This window comes from Lepidochelys kempii, chromosome 1, assembly GCF_965140285.1.
Source record: "Lepidochelys kempii isolate rLepKem1 chromosome 1, rLepKem1.hap1, whole genome shotgun sequence".
Classification (NCBI taxonomy): Eukaryota; Metazoa; Chordata; order Testudines; family Cheloniidae; genus Lepidochelys; species Lepidochelys kempii.
This window is the reverse complement of record NC_136380.1, coordinates 259451397-259474910: the sequence shown is the minus strand read 5'-3', so window position 1 is coordinate 259474910 and position 23514 is coordinate 259451397. Positions and strand designations below refer to the sequence as shown.

The window sequence follows — 23514 nt, the reverse complement described above, 5'->3', positions numbered from 1 at the left end:
AAAAAGGTTGTTCTGATGCCTTTCTTCCTCTCACGTCTGTCACTTACAGGTGGTCCCTCCTGGTCATAGGGGAGGCAAAACGTGACAAGCTTCCTCTACTGCTGCTGCCTGTGCTGTAATTGCTTTTGGGATACACACGGAGCTGGAAGGCAGGATTTTCAAAAATGCCGAAGTAATCTAGGAATAGAAGAGCCAGTGAAAGACAAAAGGACTCGTGTTCCTTTAGTCACGTTTGAAAATCCCATCCTTAGGGCCCAGGACGGTCAGTCTGGCACCTTTCACCCACAACTAGTTCGCTTAGAATTTAAAATAATGGGCTAGGAAAAGCAAGCTAATGCTTCTAAGGCGTCATCACAATGAAAAAAAAAAGCAAAAGCAAAAGACATTGCAATCTCAGATCCTTTTATTTACCAATCTTAATCGAACCATCAATAATACAGGATGTATCCCACAAGCAATCTGCTCGTTTTAGGTAGCTATGGGTACGTCTACAAGGCAAAGTAAAAAGCTGTGGCCCTGTGAAAATTGACTCCAGCTCACAGGGCTTGGGCTGCAGGGCTATAAATAGCAGTGTAGATGTTCCTGCTCGGGATGGAGCCTGGGCTTTGAAACCCAATGAGGGAGGAAGGTCTCAGAGCCCAGGCTCAGACCATGTGGGGACATCTAGACTGCTGGTTTTAGCTCTGAAGCCCATGTCCCATGAGCTCAAGGCAACTGATCCAGGCCCTGAGACTGACTCACTGTTGTGGGTTTTTCTTAGTAATGTAGATATACCCTGAATGGTCCTGAGCCACAATCACACTTGGTGATGTCATCAGAGTTACATCAGAGATGCATTTGATCCAGGATGTAGGGAAGCTCTAGTCTCTGGAAATTGTCTGTTAGCTACTCAAGAAAGGGACTGTGTGCCAAATTCCAGTTCTGGTGAAGGCTTGATCTGGTTGAAAATTCTTGGCAAACTTTTTGGAGATTTTGTTGTGAAAGTTTGTGGCTGCCTTTTACTAGCAAATAGAATGGTTGATTTTTTTTTAATTCAAAACTTTTGCAAAAGGAATTTAAATGTTTGCGTGTGATTCCCCCCCCCCCTGCAAATTTTGACTGGCTCAATTGAAAACAACATGATATTTACCATAGGCTTCAATTATAACAGCACTTGGCCCCCAGTCTTTTCATTTTGCCTGTGAATTGCCAAGCACACGGGAACTCTACGTATAATAATAAATAATAGTGTTTTAAATTGACAACCAAATATACATTATGCAAATAATGAGGAGAGGAGAGAACAAGGTGAAGGAATGGGAAAATTGGATCTCTGAAATCTCCTAATTGCTGGTTGCTGATGGGGAAAAGGGATTGGGGTAATTTTGGCATCTGTCCTTAATGTTGAATGGTGGGAAGGGAAATTTAGCTCAAATGAGCTAATTAATATATATATATATATATATATAATTTCCACCCAGTTATAGAAAAGCCAGTCTTAGAGCAGCTGCTAGGTCATTGTTTGTGAATTTAAAAATAAATATTACTTGGCATAGGCTACTGGGGTGGAGGCAGCCTCTCTCTCTCTCTGTCTCTCTCTCCTTCTAGGGAGAGGTAGATGAGGTTGGGAAAAGTTAGCTAATCCAACTGTTTGTTGCTCAGGTGTGTCTTGGCTTTCAAATCTCTCTCCTCTCTGGCTGCTCAGTGAGTGGATATCTGCAGCCCAGATGGTGCACCCTATTGGTGTGAGATGGTGGGTCCTACACACTAGAGAATTGGGGATGTCCTGCCATGCAAATAGCTAACGGTGTCAATTTAACTTATTTTAGGAGGCTTTGTCTCTGGTAGCCCTTATTGCTAGTTTCCCCCCTCCTCCATACACTCAGTGAGCTGCCTTCTGACAGCCCCGCACAGATTTGGAGAGTCAGAGGTGAACATTTCCATTCCCTATCTCTGATTCCCTGAGTCATCCAGTCCTCCCAGTCTGGGATGGGAATTGAACTCATAACCTAGGAATAAAAGGCTCCAGGTTCCCACTCTGATCCGCTAAGCATCCAGTCCCCCGTATCCCATTTATCATTCCCAACCCCCTGCACAACCCAGTTAGGTTCTTTTCCCCCGTGACTCAGACTATAGTTGCTGCTGTCCTCTTCCGCTGCTCCTTGTGGGGATCCAGTGCTTTCCCCCAGTGCCTCTGCTGCATTTGGCACACCAACCTTGGCAAACGAAAGCAACATTCCAAAGAGCCTGCCCCCAGATTCTTGGCAAAAATTAAAAACAAGAACACCCCCTGCCAAATCACGCAGCCACAGAAAGAGTGTGAGGTGTAGGAAGGTCTGGCTGGATTCAAAGCCATTCTCCACCTGCTTACCACACTAGAAACGAAATTGGAGAAGGGGACAGAAACCAGTGATATGCCAGAGGGGGCTCTTGTTAAATTTGGCCAACGCAAAGGGGGAGTTTGAAGAGATTGCCCTGCATCTGATAGAGCTCACCCTCTCCCTGGATACTGCTGCCACTGCCAGAGCTGGACTTTGTCCCAGGAGCTTACACAAATACTTCTGCAGAACAAATGCACTGGCATGCCCCAAACTGCTCCAAGCATCAGGTATGTTCAAAAACATCTCTTAGGAAGGCTAAAGCTGATTCTCCGCACCCCCTGCATCAAATGACACCAAGATGTACTCTCAATGCGCTCCCTCTATTTTTTCAGAACCAAATATTAACATTTCCTGCAGGTGCACTTCAGACAAGCTTGTTTGCAAAGAGGTGTTGGCGCCCCCTTGGTGGTGGTTATGGGAAAGCATTTTTGTTTAAATAGGAAAACAAATGGAGAGATCAGCCAGACACTGACATACACCCTGGTTATCACCAGCTAAAGGAGAAAATGTTGCGGGGAGTCTCTGGTTAAAACATGGGCAGCAAATCACTTAGTACCCCACCCCAGTTCCTCTGCGACCACTTGCTCGCTTGTTCTGAGATACTGCATTGTTCTTCTCATATCAGCCACTTCTTTTCTAGGAGACTAGAGGGAGTGGGGGAACTAAAACCGATGTGCTGTGCGTGGAGCTAAGTATAGGGCTGCTAGACTTAGAATAGCAGGAGTTGCTGCAGGTAAGCACGCAGAGCTGTAGGGGCGCTGGGGACTGGAATACAAGAGAGTGCTGCACGCAGGGTGAGGAACCCTGGCAGAGCTGTGGAGGTGGCCCAGTACCAGAACAGTAGTGAGTGGAGGAGGAAATGGGAACAGTGAAGAGAAGGGCTCTCTCTCTCCCATACATACCTAACAGAGCTATATACCTCCTGATGGCCAATAGCGGTGGCTCCTGACATTTGCCCCCACCTCCTGCCACAGAATCAGGAGGAGACAGCATCAACCTTGGAAATCCCCTCTGTCTCATCACTGGGGAAACGGGGTCTTTGTGGTGATCTCACCCACCCAGTCTGAAACCTTCTGTACTGATGTGTGAGATTAGCAAAAGTGAGAGAGGAGGGAGGCGGGGGAGCAGGGGACGGGAGGGGAGTCATGGGCAGGAAACCAAGAATACATCAGACACTCTATATTTAGATCTTTTTATTCAGCTGAGGACAATATTCCTTGATTTCTCATTGTTTGAGAGAGGGCAGAGGGCAGGCAATCTATTGAAAAAGCTTTGTCCTAAGAGATGCCACTTTGTCTGGGCACACCAGGGGTGGAGGAGGGGCATATTATGCCAGTCAAATGTGCTTTCTGGGGGTTTTGTTAGTCAAACAGTCCTGGGTTGGATAGGTGGGAAGCTTTGTATTAGTGATGCTGTCACAGGGTATTAGGGTAACTGTTGCAGGGGGAGGTTTGGACCTGGAACACTTCTGTACTTAAGTGAGCTGTAGCTCACGAAAGCTCATGCTCAAATAAATTGGTTAGTCTCTAAGGTGCCACAAGTACTCCTTTTCTTTTTGTCCTTGGACAGTGACTCATACCAGACAGAATCTGTTGTGGGGTGTGTGTGTGTGGGGGTGCGGATTATTGTTATCTTCTGGGGGCAGGGGATAAGAGCAGGCGGGGATTCAATTTAGGAACATATGCAGAATGGTGTGTGAAAGTAACCAGAGTGGAGGTGGCCGGGGAGGAGGGGAGAGAAATCTGGGGCTGCCCATTTATTCCAGCTCCTAAGAGTGGGACAGAATTGTAACGAAAATAATATATTCATCCTAGAAGGGACTCTGGGTGTAGCCTCTGCGGGGAGGGGAAGAACCTGAGCTGGATTCCTGTGTCCCTGGAATGGACACTGGGTGCAGCCCCAGATATGCTGCTGTGTAAAGCTTGCTATTTCATTGACATTCTTCCCCCTTATTGTGCTCCTGAGGTAAAAGATCTGATAGTATCATGCTGGTGAGATCCCTGTTCACTGTGGGCCTGCTTCTCCAATGCCTTGCACTTTGCCTGGTGCAAGTGAGTGGAGAAATCTGATCTGGTAGCATTCTACACCCACTTTGCATGGGTGCAAATAATTATACAAAGTGCAAGACACTGGAGAATCAGACCATAGGTATGTAGGACACATATACCAATCTCTCAATATAACCAGCTCTCTCTTTCCTGCATTTCAGCTCCGAGTCTATTTTTAAACTCCCTCCTCGTTACATACCCTGCAAGATATCAAGTGCCCCCTCTATCCTGCATTGTGCCATATCCTGCTATATCACACACTTTACCCTTGGGGATCTCAGTCCAGGTTATGTGTGTTCAGAATTTATGTTGTTTGCAGCATTGTTGTAGCCCGCTTGGTCCCAGGATATGAGAGAGACAAGGAACGTGAGGTAATATCTATGACAGGACGCTTCTGTTGGCAGAAGGTACAAGCTTTCAAGCTACACAGAGCTCTTCTTCAGGCTGGGGAAGGAAGCAGAGGGTACAAAACTCAGTCAGAGTAAAGCATTCTGTGTGAACAGAGGGCAACAGGCACAAAACCAACGCCAACCCAGCTGATGCTAACTGGGCCTCTTGTTGGCAGTCTCAGCAGAGGGGCCAAGCATTGAATGGGCTGTGGAAATTAACCCACTGCCCTCTCTGTGCTAGAGTTGTTTCCTCAAGAGTGGGTTTGAGCCACACAGGCAGGGAACAGTGCATGGGCACAGCTAGAACTCTCACTTCTGCGGCTGGTAAACGGGACTTCAGGGTGGCATCCTGAGCTCAGCTCCACCACTGTAAAGCAGAAGGCAGGGCCAAATCCTGGTCCCAGTAAAGTCACAGGGAGCTTCTTTCGTTATTTTAAATGGGATCAAGATTTGACCCTAGCTCCTTTGGAGTCAATGGAGTTACTGCAGATGGAAATGGACACAAACAAGATCAGGCCTGGAGGGACAGACTCCAACCTCCCTCACACAGGTATAAACCAGAACTGATGTCAGTGGAGTTAGTTACGTCGGTGTAAAATCTGAATGAGAGCAGGAACTCACCCTCTGAGTCACATTCATCTCAGGTGTAACTTGAGTGGCTTCACTGGAGTTACACCATAGATGACTTTGGCCCTCAGACTCCAGTACTGTTAACCAGGCATCTCCACTGGCATAAAAGGGACACAATTGATATTTGGTTTTCTCTTTAGTCATGAAAAATAATAATGCCGGGGGGAGGGGGGAGGAGGCAGAGGAGAGAAGAGATGATCACTTTTGTTTTTCGCTCCTCATTTTTACTTCACATCATGAGTCATGTTATCATGTTCTCAGGAGCTGAGTAACTGCCGGGGCTATTTTTACCCTTGTTCTTTTTCAGCAGGCTTCCTTTTCTCTGCCGCTGCTGCTGGATGGACGAAGGACATGAGGATGGTGAGTGGCGGGGGGGGAAGGGGAACGGCGGGTGGGATGGCTGTCCGGGGGAGGGGGGGGAATGAGCCCCACCCAATTAGGAAACAAAAGCAATATATTAATATCCAAAAACAACAGGATGAGCTCTGATGTATGTCATATATATATATATATATATATTATTATTATTTATTATATGGGGGGGAGAGAAATTCCTTTCCAATGCTAGTCACCAGTCTGGAAAAATAAAGAAGGAAAGCCGAACATTTTTTCCTTCCATCAAAACAGGAAAGAGATGGGGAGTGGGGTTGGGAGGAGACACATACAGATTGTAAAATGTTGCCAGAATAAGGAGATGGCTACCCTTTGCCCTAAACTTGGGGGGGAGAGCAGGGGACGTATATACTGGGGGAGGTGCATTCTCTCTCTCACACACACATAAAAATACATGCACACAGGTAGGTTTGAGGTATAAATCAATCCTCCCACTCTGCTTTATCTTATCCTCTCTTTGTATCTCTCTCTCTCTCTCATTCATACATCCATGAGGGACGAAGAGGTTGCCCATTTCCCACCCCCCCACCCCCCCAGGTGTGCATGTATGGGGTGGGAGGGTGAGCAGTGCCAGTCACCATTGTAAGAGCTCCTTTCCAACCCTTCTGTATCAAGAACTGTGTATGGTCCCATGGGTCTGGCCTGTGGTGTCCCCTTCCCCGACCTCTTCTTTCATTCAGTCACTGCCAGGGATCCCTTCAGGAGAGTGAGAGAGATTTACTAGCCCACCAGGAGGGGCAGAGGAAATCCTGGTTCAGGTGAGTGATAGTAGAAGTGGGGACTCCCTGGGAGGTCCTGGCAGCTCACACCAAACACTAACTCCCCCGGTGGCATCTCTCTCTGCCGTGTAGTTGTTCTGCCAGGGTTTTATTTAACACCTGAAAAGCAATTAGAGCCCAGAGGCCCTGTAATCCTTCTCCAGTTCAACACAAAGACAGAATATGCAAACCCTAAACAACTGTAGCTTTTTCTTTCTCTAAGCAATGCTCCCCACCCCATCTCTGTCTCCTTCCTTCATTCCCTCTTTCCCTTGCCTCCTTTCTGACTCCTTTAGGGCTAAGTTTGACCTTCAGGAAGTGGGTGCAACTCCCATGGAAGGTTCTGGGGCAAATGATAAATGGTGGTGTAGGTGACACAACTGGGGCCTTTTTCTGATCATACTTATACTGGGGTAAACCTAGAGTAACTCCACTGAAGCTGAAAGAGTACCACTGATATGAAATCAGAACTGACCCCTGGGGTATGTTAGTCACCCCTCTCCAAGATTTAGGTGGCCTGAATTCATCTTTAGCTGTGACTTCACTGAAGTCCATGGAGTTACACAAGGGATGAATTTATCTGGCTGCAATAATGGTAAATTACCTCCTGCTATTTTTGCCCCGGGGGACCCCACCCAAGCATTGCTAGTGGATCTCAATCTCCCCTATACCACTCATGCTCTTCCACCCTTGGGTCTGCCCTCCCACCACAGTTCTGCCAATGCACTACCCTGCAGCACCCTCTGCTGCTAAGCCACCCTAATCCTCATCAGCAGCACCCTCTGTTTTCCTGTTCTGGGCTCCCATACAACTCAGCCAATGTATCTCAATCCTGCTCTGCAGTATCACCTGCTATTCCAGTCCTAGAAATCCCACTCAGCTACACTGAGGCACTTTAGACCCTGACTTTCAGACCTCCTATTTTTTTTTCTATTGATTAATTTTAAGTAGAATTCATCATGGAGAGGCTGAGAGGCATGTCCACAATTCAGGCTGTGTCTTGCTTCCCACTAGAAACCCAATTTTGTTTCCTGCCCTTACAAAATCCTCAGAAAAAGTTATTAACACTCACATGTTGCATGTGTGATCTGTGGCCAGCTGAGAATTTTTTGCCAACATTTTAGGTGATGGGGGAGAAGCTGTTTATGTGCTAGGGAATCTACATTGTTTCAGGACTTTTATGTGCATGTTAAACCAATTCCCAATAACAAATAAATGATTGGGGCACAATAAACACAATTTTTCATTGTTTAAAGAGGGGGGGGAAATTTCTAATAAAAACACTTCATTATTAAAACTCCAGGCTATCGAACGTGGAGGGATCCTGTAGGGCCATCATATCTGTGGTTTGTTTGATGGGATCTGCTCAGTCATTACTAGGTTGTGACATTGCCTCATCAAGTCATGATGACATATAATGACACTCTGGCTCAACATCATCCCACTGCATCCAAACCTCATCCCACTGCAATATGATGTGACATAACATAATGACATTACCACCACCTCCAAAGTGCTTTGAAGTCCAATGAATGTCTCACAGCAGTCCTTATAAAAGGTGCGCTCGCCTCATTAGAAAGGTGACGATTCTGGAAATAATGAGGTGAGCAGCAACCCTATTTCATAAAAGCCCTGAAATAAAGAGAACAGAGAACTGGCCAAGTTCAGAGCTGGGGTAAGCAGGTATAGCCCCAATGAACTGGCATGAGGCTCAGTGGAGTTGCATCTGCCCAAATCTGAATTTGGCCCAGTACCTTTAAGATTTTTCACAAGAGAAAAATCTGTCCCTGTGTTAAAAACAGAAAAGACAAATAAATAGCCTCTGAAATCCAAGCAAATCTGAATATTATTTAGTTCTATTTTCAGCCAGGGTTACAGGTGGATGATTAGTCAACTTCCAAACATCCTCTTCCTTGTCGTTTAAAGATTCAATTGGGATTAGCTTTTCACTGTTGCTGAGCTTCTGAAAATTCCCCCGCATCATCCACATCAAAATAAATAACTTTACTTCCATCTGACCTCACATGTAATTTAGCTGGATATAGAAAAGCCAGTCCCCCAAAAGCAGACCCTAGAGTCATACAACATTTCCTAATGTCTCATGTCTCAGAGAAAAGATGCAGCACTTCCTGCCAGCTTAGTCCTTAGCCCCACTCACTTTGACTGATGTACCTAAAGTGCTGATCAGCTCCCTCGCTGAGTAGAGACAGCCAGTGGGGTCTATGGGCCATAATCTTGGTGGATGTAAATCAGAGTAGCTCTACAGAAATCAGTTCAGGTATCCCCATTTGCACTAGCTGAGGATCTGACCCTGTATGTTCGTAAGTGTGATGACTGATGTGATGTGAACTCGGCTCGGATGGTCAGTGGACCATGCCTAGAGAATGAAGGGAGCAGTAACAGTAAGGGTGTTAGTGGGGAGTGTGACTAAAGGGATGGGAAGATCTAAGAGAAAGCTCCTTTAAGTTCTGTGAAATATTGCAGAGGTGGCACTATGCCAGAGGGTAGATCAGACACTGCCTTCCCATGCTTCAGTTCTGGAATTAGGCTTGGGCCTGATTCAACACCTTTCCATCCCAAGCTTTTCCTCCTGCACCTGTGTGCCCTGGGTTGGATCCTCAGCTGGTGTAAACTGGCATAGCTCCGGTGACTTTACACCAGCAGAGAATCTGGCCTCTTGCTTCCTGGTTTAGGATGAAGGTGGCCCATGTACCTTGCTAACTCAGGGCACTTAGCTTTGCCCAGCCTTTCAATGTGAATATTATGCTTTTGTGCGTTAGGTTACATTTCTCTTGGAAGTAGGGAGCAGAGGGGATTGCTGTGTTGTTATGGGAGACATAGATACAGTGCATCTGATTCTGCAGTCAGGTACTCCACAGATTCCTGATTTACACCAGAGAATATGAGCTCAAAGTCAGGCCCTTTAGGTATGAATAGCTAAGCTGGGAGGACTTGTGATGTCCAGGGCCTCACACTGCAGAGGAGACATTGCACTGCACAGCTTTCTGCCCATCTCTTGTGGTTGCTGATCATGGAGAAGTTAAAGATCACAGGGCACTTCTAGAAGAGTAACTTCAGCATCCTAACCAGCCTCCCTTCCCTCAGCGAACGGGGTTCTAATAGCTGCTGCTATGTTCATATCATTGCTGAGGAGAGAATGGCTGGGGTCTTTGGCTAGGCTGTCACAGTGCCATCAGGATCTCTCTCTCTCTCTCTGCTGCATACAGTGTCCTGGGACCCCTGGGTTCTGAAGCTGAAATTCTCTTTCTATCAGAGAAATCACAAGAGCAAGCACCTTCACTTCAAATGTGTGAGTGTGTGTGTGAGAGAGAGAAGAGCATGTGGATGTGTCTGTCAGGATGCATGAGTATGTGATTATGGGAGTCTAATTGTGTTTATAGTGTGAGAGAGCACCTGTGAGTATCTCTGAATGCGTGACTCGGACAGAATACGCAAATGGTTGTGCATATGTCAAGAGCGAGGGCGTTGGAGAAAGAGCATGCAGTTTGTGTGTAGGAGAGAGCATGGGTGGGTAATGTCTTTGAAAGAGAGAGTACATGAGTGTGTGAGAAAGCACGTGTGATTTGTGTGTGTTTTGTTAAGTGTGTCATTTTGTTCGTGAAGAGAACATGTGAGTTTACGAGAAGTCATGATATGACTTTATCTTGAATTCACCTGTTAACTAACCCTCTTGCTTCCCCCAGCAAATACCTCCTTGCTTAATTTCCCTTTGGATGTTTATTACATGTGGAGATAATCATGCGGCAAAATTCCTTTTAGTGCCAAGAACAACACAAATTCTGTTGTAACAATGTTTGAATTTTTTTGGCTTTCTTCTGCACACAAAGAGATTGAAGATATTAAAATGACATCTCCTCCAGAGCAAGCGGGATGGCAGGGCAGGGGGAAAAATGCTGAGGGTTGCAACTGTGACAGTCTTAGTCTTGGGCCAAAAAACTCAACTGTACTGCTGGGAATATCTTTCTCCTGATCTCTCTCATTCCTGAAGGAATTTCTCTCCCCACGTCTATGTGAGCGTAGGGACATCACCAATATAAATTATGTTTATTATTGAGGGTCTTTTTTATTTTGGTGAGTACTGAACTGTCAGTGCCTTATTAGATTTTTTTTTTCTCTGTCTTTGATATACAGCCAAGAAAGGAGTTGCTGCTGGCTGTCTCCACCCCTCTCTCGTCTCCTTTAAAAGAACAGCTGAAAGGGTGGCACCTTATTCTCTTTCTTGCAGACTAAAATAAAGACCCACCAGCTCTCTCCCTGCTGCTCTCTCTCCTCCCACTTGATTTTACCTTTTTTCTTGTTGCAACAGAGCATAAGAGGCAGCAGCAGCAGCGCGGCTGAGACTTATCAAGACTCAACACACACACAGAATCCAGCCAAGACATTTGCTCACCTGTCTGCAAAACCAAACCAATCAGACCTCACATACAGCAAAACTACCAGCAACATTCTGAAAGAAAAGACACTGAAACCAGAAAATAATTTAAGAGACAAAAATTCAACTTATAACAACTTTTATTTTTTAAAAAATATGCCAGAGGAAGAAAAACATTAAAAAAAAAACAAAAAAAATTAAGAAAGAAGATTTATTTTCTGATTTTGTATAAAGATTTAGGAAAACTTTGTTTCAGACTTTTTCTAGTTTTTTTTGGAAAACACTGCAAATCATTTTTACCTTTTTGTGGGGGACTTTTTTTTTTTTTAAAAAAGAACAAAAATTAAGAAGGAAAAAGATAAGTGTGTGGACCATCCAATAAAAGGAAATACTGAAAGATTTCTTGTGGAGAGGGGGGAAAACAGACTTTGGATGCATACATTTTTGGGGGGACTGCCTTTTTAGTTTATTTATACTCCTCTCCTATATTCCTGCTGGCTGATGAGGCAGAGAAAGGGTCCGATAAGTAACCGAGAATTACTTTTTAAAAAATAAAGTGTCTGTTTTTTAACCCTTTCTTCCCCACTCCATGATTGTGGGAGACTAGAGAAAATAACTTGGAAGGGAAAATGAAGAAGTGCGGAGCACTCTGTGAAGGAGACAAGGCTGGAGCGAAACTGTAAGCAGAGACTGCCTCTCTCACCTCTTTGCCTAAGCGTGGGAATTTATTATTTCTTTTAAAGTCTCTCCTTCAATGTGTCTGGAACTTTTGGGGCTCAGAGTCGGTATGAATTTCAGACTGATCTTCATGTCTCTCTGGTACCTGCCTCTCATCAGCACTGAGGTGAGTGTTGAACCATTTTATTTAACAACTGAGAACAATCAATATCTGGTGAACTTTAGACCTAGGATAAAGTATACAGAGCAGAGCGAGACAGAACTCCTTATAGGTGTTTCTTTGACAAGTTTCATTGTGTCTGTGGGAACGGTTATACATTTGTAGGTTATTTTTAATAATACTTTATTTTGGTTTTTAAAAGGCAAGAAAATGAATAAGGGGAGAATAAATACGGTTGAATAAGCAACATTTAAGCTGCTGAACTGACAGTAAAAGGGAGTTGGGGAGAAGGATTCAGTTTTGACTCTGGAGTCACAGATGTAGTTTTACTTCTATAATTGGGGTGAGAGGGGGGCAGTTCCCGTCAGGCCAATGGGGCCACACAGGGGAAGGGGAGCAAATTCTGCACCTGCCCAAGGCTTGCAGTTTGGGAGAGGGCAACAGCCCCCTGGCCCCCCTCAAACTACACTCATGTCTGGGGTGCACTCCCCATCCCAACCAAATGTAGCAGTTGCAGCGTCTCAATCTCTCATGCATTTATTAGTTTTGCTTTTTAAAACAAACAAACAAACAAACCTTATTTAGGCAACTCTTTTTGCAGCACACCATGGCTAGCCCTTGCCCTGCTGGCTAGCTGTTTGTGGGGGGAGGGGGGAACACCTTCTCCCACCACTCCCCAGAGAAAACATGTAATCCAGTGGCATCTCAGATCTCCAGATGGGGATCTTCAAGATGGGTTCTGCTGGAATTAAACAGGGATGAGCCTGTCTGGCAGTTCAAGAGGGAGCCTGGGGTACTTGTTGCAATGAGGGGCGGGCTAGACAGAATGAGTGAGCTCCCAGTAGTTAAAGAAGGCGCTTGCGGTACATCTCACGGTGCTGGTGGAGTCAGAGGGAATGAAAGAGCTCCGGTGTCGTTCAAGACTTATGTCTCTCTCACGCTGGGAGGTCAGGCTGAGTGGAAGTGGGGAGCTCCCTGAGTTCTTGCAGCTGAATTCTAGCCCTGGTTGCTGGCTGCAGCAACGTGTTCCACAGCTGTTCTGGGCCGGGAGCTGCAGCAGGGATCCTCCTATCAGTTCTGAACAAACACCCAAGAGGAAGGGAAGATAGCAACGATTTGCAGGCTGGAGAGAGATTTGAGGGGGAGGGTTCTTAAAGGAACCCAGGTCCTCTCTTTTGCTTTCCTGGTTTTATCCCCCACCCCAAGAGCTTTCTTCAAACACGTTGTGCCCGTCTCTTGGGACGCTGCGATATCTCTTACCCCCGTGTAACTTAATTGGGTCAGACCCTGAGCATGCTGCGCGGCGTGTGTCCGTATGAGTCAGAGTGCACCTCCAGAGGGTCAGGACGTCGGGCGGGAGAGCTGCAGCAGGTTGGCTGGAAATGCACAGCTGCAGGGGAGAGTCATTACAAAAAAAAAAAAAAAAGCTGGGGGGCTGAAGAAATCAAGTTGGCGGAGTTTGCTCCTCCTTGCAGCGAGCTGGCAACAGCAAAGACTAGAGCCCGGGAGCGAGAGGAGCACCGCGAGTAAGGAGGACTCGTACTTCTCCCACAGAGTTATTCAGAGAGCGCTCAGGGCAGGGCGCAGCCAAGTATCAACAAGCACGCCATGAAAAAATACAGCCCCCTGCACATAGCAAAAGGGAGGCGGGAGAGGGTTAACACGGAGGTGAGCCTAGCCGAGATGGAAAGCTGGGACCCAGCCAAGGCAGGTTGTTTTGACCACCAACTCGTGGAAAGAATTCTCCTTTTGTTCTCCGTGCTCCTGGGAGTCGTCATGCAGATTTCACCCACCTCCGCTCGCTCCTGCCTTGCGGTGCCAGCGGAGGACGCCCCCCCCCCCGTGCCTCACCTATTTGGGGGAGGGGCAGGTGCACTTCGGGCCCCACCCTTTCTACAGCTGCAGTCACTCACCGTGCCAGTCTCATTCCCCAGAGCCAAACCAAAATAAAACCCAGGCGGAGGGAGGAAGGGCTTCCTCACCACGGGTGACGATGATGATCATCCTGAGAAAAAACAGCACAGAGTCATTCCAGGATTTCGGCCCAAAACTCTCTCCACCTTCTCGCCCTCCCAACTGCAGGAGTTTCCACCACACCAGTGTTTCTTTCCTTTTAATGAGGATGAATCAACCCCACACTCCTGGTTACTCCTCCACGGGCTTGCTACAGCTTTATCCGGAACAGCTCTGGGGGAAAGTAATCATCATCATACTTAGCAGCTAGAGAGCATTTTACATTTTTTTTAAAGAACTGGGCAAGCCTTAACCAATGAAGCCTCATAGCCCCTCTGTCGGGTACCGTAAGTGCAGTTTAAAACAATAACAGTAAGAGGACCAAGACAATGCCACCATGACTAAACAACAGAGGCAGTTAGGAGACAAAAAGACACCACTTAAAGTCAAATCCCCCTGAGAAAAACAGAAAGGAACATTAACGCTGTCAAGTCAAGCGTGGAACCCTGGGCCGGTAAGGAAGAATCTGAAGAGTAACTAGCCAAAGGCACAGAAACTAAGAGCAATTTTTTTAAAGTCCACCAGAAGCGGGAAGCCAGCCAAACCATCAGTGGGGCCCCTAGATGACAGAGGTGCTAAAGGAACACTCAGAGAAGACAAGGTGATTGCAGAGCGGCTAAATGAATTCTTTGCATCAGTCTGCCCTGCAGAGAACGCAAGAGAGATTCCCACACCTGAGCCATTTTTTTAGGTACGAATCTGAGGAATGGCCCCAGTTTGAGGTGTAAATAGAGGAGGTTTTGGAACAAGCTGATAAATTAAACACTAATAGATCACCAAGACCAGATGGTATTCACCCAAGAATTCTGAAGGAACTAAAATATGAAATTGCAGAGCTACTAACTGTGGTATGTAGTAACCTATTGCTTAGGGCTTGGCTACGCTTGCAAGTTACAGCTCAATAAAGCAGCCCTGGGCACTCTAGCTCACTCCCCGTCCACACTGGCAAGGCACGGAGAGCGCTCTCACTCCGTGGCTACAGCGCTGCTGATACTCCACCTTGGCGAGTGGAATAACATTTGCTGCGCCCCCGCTGGAGCGCCGCAGTGCCAGTGTGGACGAGGTGTTGCATTACTGTGCTCTGATTGACCTCCGGAAACGTCCCACAATCCCCTTAAGTCAAGTGGCCACTCTTGTCATTGTTGTGAAATCGGCTGCAGGAATGCGGAAATGCCCATTGAAAGCTCCCTGTGGGAGAAGCTGGCTGCTTATCAGCTCCGAGAAAAAGCAAACATTTACTGTTTGCTTTGAGTGAGTGAGAGAGAGGCGGGGAAGGGAGGTCTTAACTTACAAGAAAGCATGCTGACACACACTCAGCACCCCAAAAACGCACTCTCTCTTCCCCTACATACACACAACACACTCCCTGTCATGCTTCCCCTCCCCCATTTGAAAAGCATGTTGCAGTCACTTGCGTGCTGGGTTAGCTGCCCATAATGCACCACTCCCAATACCGCTGCAAGTGCCGCAAATGTGGGCACGCCAATGCGCTGTCAGCTGTCAGTGTGGACAGACTGCAGCGCTTTCCCTACTGCACTCTACGAAGGCGGGTTTAACTCACAGCGCTCTACATCTGCAAGTGTAGCCATGCCCTTAAATTGGCCTCTATACCAGATGACTGGTATCTAAGATCTCACCAATTTTTAAAAAGGCTCCAGAGGGGATCCTGGCAATTACAGGTCTATAAACCTAATTTCAGGTCCAGGCAAACTGGTCAAAACTATAGTAAGATACAGAATTATCAGATGCATATATGAACACAATATGCTGGGGAAGAGTCAACTTGGCTTTTGTAACAGGGAAATCATGCCTCACCAATCTACTAGAATTCTTTGAGGGGATTAAAAAACATGAACAAGAGTGATCCAGTGGATATAGTACTTGGACTTTCAGAAAGCCTTTGATAAGGTCCCTCACCAAAGGCTCTTAAGCAAAGTAGGCAGTCATCAGATAAGAGGGAAAGGTCTCTCATGGATCAATACCTGGTTTAAAAGATAGGAAACAAAGGGTAGGAATAAATGGTCAGTTTTCACAGTAGAGAGGTATAGCGGGGGTCCCCCAAGGATCTGTACTGGGACCAGTGTTGTTCAACATATTCATAAATGATCTGAAAAAAGGGGTAAACAGTGAGTTGGTGAAATTTGCAGATGATACAAAATTACTTAAGATAGTTAAGTCCAAAGCAGACTGCAAAGTGTTACAAAGAGGTCTCACAAAACTGTGTGACTGGGCAACAAAATGTAATGCACATTGGAAAACCTAATCCCAACTATACATACAAATGATGGGGTCTAAATTAGCTATTAACACCCAAGAAAGAGATCTTGGAGTCATTGTGGATAGTTCTCTGAAAACATCCACTCAATGTGCAGCAGCAGTCAAAAAAGCTAACAATGTTAGGAACCATTCGGAAAGGAATAGATAATAAGACAGAAAGTATCATAATGCCCCTATTTCAATCCATTGTATGTCCACACTTTGAGTACTGTGCGCCCCTCTGGTCACCCCATCTCAAAAAAGATATATTAGAATTGGGGAAAGTACAGAGAAGGGCAACAAAAATTATTAGGGGTGTGGAACAGCTTCCATATAAGGAGAGATTAAAAAGACTTGAACTGTTCATCATAAAAAACAGATTACTAAGGGGGAATATGATAGAGGTCTATAAAATCATGAACGGTTGGGAGAAAGTGAACAAGGAAGTGTTATTTACCTCTTCACATAAGGCAAGAACCAGGGGGTCACATAATGAAATTAATAGGTAGCAGGTTTAAACAAACAAAAGGAAGTACTACTTCACACAAAGCACAGTCGACCTGTGGAACTCATTGCCAGGGGATGCTGTGAAGGCCAAAACTATAACTGGGTTCAAAAAAGAATTAGATAAATTCAGGGAGGATAGGTCCATCAATGGCTATTAGCCAAGATCATCAGGAATGCAACTCCATGCTCTCGGTGTCTTTAAACCTCTAACTGCCAGATGCTGGGACTGGACAACAGGATGGATCACTTGATAAATTGCTCTGTTCTGTTCATTTTCTCTGAAGCATCAGGCAGCAGCCACTGGGATAGATGGACCTTTGGTCTGACCCAGTATGGTTGTTCTTATGTTCATCATTTTAGAGAAGGGAAATTGAGGCATGGAAGGATTAAAGGACAGACTCTTGGATGCTCAAAATTAAGCACCCATTTGGACACTTAACTAGAAGTGGCCTGATATTCAGCCACAACAACCAGAGGCATCAATGTGGGTGTGCTACACCTCTGAAATCCATACCTCATTTTATGTAAGATTTTAGGTGCCTAACTTCAGGAACCCTGGCTTGAAATTTTTGGCCTAAATGATTTACCTAAGGCTACAGGTGGTCAAAGTAAAGAACAGAAGTTATATGGTCAGATCACTCAGCGACACCTTTCTCTACAGAGCTGCCTGACAGGAATGGGAATGGGAAAGAAAGGAGACATATTTTTCAGTGAAAATGGAGCATTAGAGTCAGGAGAACCCCCATTTCCCTGGAAAGTCACAAAGAGGCTGCATCTTTGGGCTGGGGATGAGCAAACACTAGTTCTTTTCTCCCCTGTCTGAACTCACAAAAACTCTGAACTGGAATCAATGGGCAGCTCTAAGGGAAGTAGAGACCTGGCTAAAGCTGTCTTGGTTGAAAAGAGTTTGCCCTGTCACTGTGCTAGAATGCCTTGGGAACTAATAAGCCCTCCAAATTGTGCCTCTCCCTCCCGCACAGCCTCATGCAAAGACACACATCCATGGATACATTAAACACCCCGTCCTCTATGCAAGTCCCTCCCCAACAAAGCATGTATCATACAAATACACACCTATGCAAATCTGCATGTAAATACATACATGCACGCATCATACATACATTATTGTTATATTTCTGAGCTCCCCCAAAGTATGCAAGGCACTTTGCAGAAACAAGTAAAGGCACAGACCCTGCCCTGAGAAGCCTACAGAGTGAATTCAGACCTGACACAACAAGTTAAGGCATGTGCACATCTTGCTGGTTCTATTAAATTAGATTAGAGATACCCATCCGTGCACCATAGAGACACCCTAATGCAAACATGTCATCTTATTCCTGGAGCATACATACACCCACACATACATGCACCATGCAATTACCCCCTCACCTATCCCCCATCCACCCCATACATGTAGACTGCTTAGGAGAAAACATGCCATGGGAACTGGGATCAGGTGACAAGTTTGATCCATTGAACACGTGTGATGAGGGCAGCTTTTGTATTTTCCCAAATGGAAACCAAGCTCTCTTTTCCATTCCAACCCTGGAGCTGTTTTTCCTGCCAGGGAAGATGTGGTCGAGGGGAAGGGACTCTCCCTGATCCTCAGGCCTCTGCATTGTCATTTCTCAGTATCTGACTCCACAAAGGAGTGAGGGGGACAAAAGACCCCTAATATTCCCCCACATAACTGCAACTACACCCAGTGTACCCAGTGGGAAGTGTACCCAGTGGGAAGATGACAAACAAATGGGTTGAATCCTGGCTTGGGACAGGGGCAGGAGACAGGAATGCTCCTCCCCAAAACATCGCCTCCTGCTTTGCATCACTTCTCTCTCTCTTTTCCTCATTTTGGTCTGTCCTGTGTGGGCACAGCAGAGGCAATGGACATAAAGCAGAGTATGATGTATCCTTTACTCCTCATGGCTCTCTCTTCTCTTACCCAGACCACAAAAGGGAAGCAGTTGGTGCTGTGGGCTGCCCAGTGGTTGTGTTTGTTTGAGCAGGGGAGTAACTTCTGCCTCGCGCACTAACCATGAAACATCATCTATGTTGGCAGGGAGGGGAAACAAGAAATGTGCCCATTTCTATGCATTGTGAGAGGTGTATTCGTGCACATGCGCACTGACACGTGCATGTGCGGGGACACACACGCTGTTTGGGCACTGCTTTAACACTGTCCGGTGATGTCAGAACTCAGGAATGCTGGCCCTGAGCAGTAGGGTTTTTTTGGAGGGACTGTGATGGCATTTCTCACCTCCCTCACCAGGCTGAAGATGGCGCCTGCCTGAAAGGACACACCCCTGACTCCATTCAGCACCCTGGTGGAGTTTCCCTACCCAAACCCACATTCACATGTCACTCTCCCCCCTCCACCAACCTGCAGAAGCTCCGGAAACTCCTAACTGACTGCTTAATAGCAGGCACTGTAAGATCAGCATGCACGATGATTCCTCACTGCCTATAAAGGGAGGAACTACTTGATCCTGAACTCACATCTTTCTCGACAATGTCTGGGGGAGGGTCACTAGAAACACTGGGTTTGCATCTGATTCGGACAGATCTGAGCTGGAAGGTGGAGTCCTTTTGGTCCCTCCACTTCTCCAGTCACACCCATCTTTAAGACCTGGGAGCACTTCCAAGGGGAGTGTGGAAGTGGGAAGGTATTTGCCAGTTGGGAAGCAAGGATGCTAACCTATTTGCATTTTCCCTGTGGGTCAGAATAATTGCCTTGCAACCTTTAGAGAGATGGGCTAAACCAGGCGTGGCTTTGGTTTTTGTAAATTTCTGTTGGCTGGGCCTGCACATTTTGAAGTCCATCTCACAAAGAATGGGGTGGGGCTGTTAAACAGTCCTAGTTTTGGCCCATCTCTAATTTACATCTTCATGGTGTGAAGGCATAGGCCTCTTATACTGTCCTGCACAAGTGAGGCTCTTGCAGGAGTGAAATGGTGCAACCATGGCAGTGAATTTCAGGATGGGTCAAATGTCTGGGGTAAGCCCATGGGAATGACAAGGTGATCGATGTGGGTCTATCTCTCCCCATCAGCTGATGTGTGGGCCTGGAGAGAATGACTCTGTCTCTTATGGTATTTCCGACACTATTTATACATGTTGTGCTGATGGGCAAATACTTCCATTATGTTGCCCAGAGGCTGCTGTTGCTTGGGGCTGGGGACTGTATGCCTCCTCTTCATGTCAGGGGATGGGTGGGTGAGACTGGTCCTAGTAGATGGTTAGAATACAGCGGGCGAGACTGTGTCACTGGAATCAAGTTAGCAAAGATTGAATGGGATGTTTTAGGGAGCAGACCCTAAACTATATTTCTGTGCCCACATGGAATGGATTCTGGGAGAGATGAAGGGGTTTTCCCTGACATGTGAGAGAGCAGAATTGGTCCCTGGGAGACGGGTGGAAGGATTCCTGAGAGGTTACCCATGGCTGGGCGTGGCACTGGAAGGGTTAAATGTATCTGCCCAACCAAGGAACCAACAGCCCCTGGGGTTAAGTCAGAATGAGTCTCTTGCCAGGCTCTGCTGGGACTCGCCCGTCTTACTCCACGCTGAGGAATGTCACAGTGTCTCCCCTCACCATCCCCAATCTGAGTTTGAGGTAAAGAGAAACTTCTTCTTTTTGTACCTTGCGCTCTTCATCCTTCATGCACCCACCATGGTAGAATGACACAGCGGCTATCACCCCATCCCTGGCACTGTGATCCCTCTGCTCTGATCAGCAATGAGGTGGCTCGGGAGTTTCATAACCTACTCCCTTTCCCAGGGAGAAGAGCAGAGAGCTCAGCGCCTTTCTGCATTTTCCTCCCCCAAATCAGAGGGTCTCCCCTTCCATCCTCTCTCGTGTGGCATTTATGTGGCACTACCAGATGTGCAGAATCACAGCCTAAAAAGGAGGGGAGGAATCCTCACCCTGGGAGTGTCCTCAGTTTCTTTCTCCAAGCCCCAAGGGTCTTTCTCAATCCCTCCCTCTCAGTTTCACAATCTTTGCTCCCTCGGGGCCATGCATTTACCGTGCTGTTAAATGAGGAGGAATGAGCTAGACTCTGTTGGAACCCATGACTAGCCATAGGGATCACTGCAGAATGGCAGTGCATGCTCCATTCACTGCCCTTGCAGAGACTGATCACAACACTTTTCAGCACTTCCAGCTCCTGATGGCTCAGGGAATAGGACCTGGAATCTAACCTGAGTTTTCCAAACAGCCCGGCATTCATATTTCTAACCCCAGAGCAGTGAACTGGCCTCTGCAGCACTCCCTCTTCCCTCCCCACCCCAACACGGGTTGGCTCCATGCTAGATTGCCCTACTCAGTGTACATGTCTACAAGTGTAGGGGAGGGAGAGAGTCACAGTGAGTTAATGCATTTGGGTTTCACCCTTGGCATCTTGGGGTTCAAATCTCGCCATAGCAGAGGGCCAAGGACTGAAATAGATATGGGCTCCTGGTCAGGACTGAGGGGCATGGGCAGAGCTATGAGGGGGTCTCACACTGGAATACCAGAGGGGACTGTAGGACAGGACTGAGCTAGACGTAAAACATTAGCAGAGCTGCACGTGGATTCGTTTGCATCAGCTAAGGCTGCTGACATCTGAAAGTAGGGAGGAAAATCTGACACATAATAGAGACGTGCTTAGAACTTACCAGTACATGAAGATCACACTGTTCTGACTCAACACAGGGCAGGCAAAGCCACCACTGAAAAGACCCCACTGGCTTGCCCAGTACCTGCCCAGCGCTGTACATCCCTTGCTTTCATGAGCACCAAAATCATGTGACAATGTTAAACAATCACAGAAGTGTGTATGCGTCCGTCTGTGTGTGTCTGCCTGCATGTCTCTAGTGTGACGGCTGTGCATGCAAGTACAGAACGTAGGGAAGCAAGCAACTCGGGGTGGGAGCAGAGAGAGGAACAAAATCACTGGGGTAGGAATTCCAAGGCCTTGCAGCGGCCCAAGGCCAGGCCTCAGGCACTTGACAGCCATCCAGGACTCCATCAAGACAAGAGACTTCTTTGATCTACCGCAGAGTTAAAAGGAGATCATTAACCTGCTCTAGACTAATTCCACCCCCCCAGCCGCTGCAGCAGCAGCAGTTGCAGGAAAATCCCTGGCTGCTCTGGTTGGCCCCTGGGGAGACTCCACCCCCCTGCTGCTATTCCACCCTTCTCCAAGCCATACCACAGGATCAGGTGGATGTGTTTGCTGGTAATTCACGCACTGTGTGCCTTCCCTTCTTAGCTTCTAAGGGTCCGTCTGTAACCTGCATGTGAAGTTTCCTACTCACAGAACTTCCTCAGCCCTGGCTCTGTGACATGGGGATGCTAGGACAGCTTAGGTGAGCATTCCCTTCACACAGAACCAACTCAGAGAGGTGGGGAGAGCATAACAAGCCTCACAACCCGGGCATAGTCTCTCATAGGTCCCTCTCAGACTTGGCTTTGTGACGGGGAAGAAAGTAAGAAACTTCACAGCCCAGGCATGCAGTCCCCGCTCCCAGAGCTGCTTCAGAGATACAGGTAGAGAATAATGAGGCCTACAGCCTGGGTGTGGTGACATGCTTTAGTCAAACTGATAGCATCTCCGACAAGAAAAACTTGGCACCTAAAATTTCTTCTGTGATCAGGGAGTGGAGCTAATTCCTGTCATCCGGTCCCCAGTGAGGGGGCCTGCTTTTGCAATTCCTCTGCACAGCATTGATCCATAAATGCTCCTCCAGTTTTCTCTCCTCCTCCTCCCTAGCTAGCAAGGTCGCATCTCTCCTCTTCCCACTAATTCCACCAAAGTCGTGCAGTTGTGTAGCACCTGCCTGCTGACCCCAGCAAGTGCCAGAGTTTAAAATAAAGTCTAATTTCCTACATGTATTAAGTATCAGGAAGGACCAGAGTCATCTGTACAGTGCAACATTCATCCACAGATGCATTTCTTGACAGGTGAAAACATTAAAAATCAATTCTAATCTCAGGTTACAAATACTTGGACTCACAAACAATCAGTTTTCTAATATAAACTCCAGTGTGTGTGATACATAAATAGTACCATACAGGAGGAATACAGAGCCTTTCACTTCTAGGTCACTGGTTCCAACTAGGGTAACCACCTGTCCCGAATTTCAGTCCCGAAATGCAGAGTTCAAGTCTCGGTTGTGGGTTGAATGACTCTGTGATAGCATTTGTCCTGGATTCCCTCTGCACCTGCCCGAGGCTCGGAGGCAGCACCAGCCTCTTCCTGGTGTGTGTGTGGGGTGGGGTGGGGGAGGAGGGGGCACTGAGATGGGCCTTGGCCCTCCCTCACCACAAGGCCCCTCTTCCCCCTGAGGCCTTGCCCCTGGCCAGGCCATAAGCCTGGAGTAAGGCCATGGTAAGAGCTTCCCAGGGAGCCCCAGCCACTGTGGGGGAAGACCCAGACCCTCCACCTGCCCTGGGTGGCATGCGACATGGGCATGGGCTGGAGACTGCTCTCGGGCACCCTTGTACCCCACTGAGAGCAGGTGCAGCAGGGTCTGGGGATCACCACAGTGGCCCAGGCTCCCTGGGCAGCTCTTACCACTGCCCAGTTCCGGCTTCTGACCTAGCCTGGCCAAGGGTCAGGGCCTCAGGGGGGAAGAGGAGGATCGGGGGTGGGAGCTCAGGGGAAGAAGATGGACAGGGATGGGGCCAAAGAGGGGGGGCAGAGCTCCTGCATGTGTCCTGCTTTTGCCTTTTGAAAAGATGGTCACGCTGGTTCCAACCCAGGTGCAGCTTGGTAATTATCAGAAGTCATCCTCATGTGACAGCTGTTTGGTGGCCCCTGAATGACATGAGTTTATGGCCTCTCCGCGGTGTGTCTTGTGGGAAGATGCCAACATCACAAAAAACACCATGAAAACTGGCATTAGCTGGCTCTCTTATTGGCAGCCTCAGTAGAGAGTCCAAGGATT

The 23514-nt window shown here is 47.2% G+C and overlaps 1 protein-coding gene across 2 annotated transcripts in view; it reads left to right on the top strand.

Annotated features, from left to right (window-relative positions):
• The first annotated feature begins 5763 nt into the window (after positions 1-5763).
• Positions 5764-23514, top strand: part of PDGFB (platelet derived growth factor subunit B) — a 29793-nt gene continuing 12042 nt past the window's right edge. For both annotated transcript variants that reach the window (XM_073326753.2, XM_073326746.2), the window contains exons 1-2: positions 5764-5787; positions 10731-11815. In XM_073326753.2, coding sequence (XP_073182854.1) covers positions 11726-11815 — 90 coding nt within the window. In that variant the 5' untranslated portion in view covers positions 5764-5787; positions 10731-11725. The remainder of the gene's footprint in view (positions 5788-10730; positions 11816-23514) is intronic.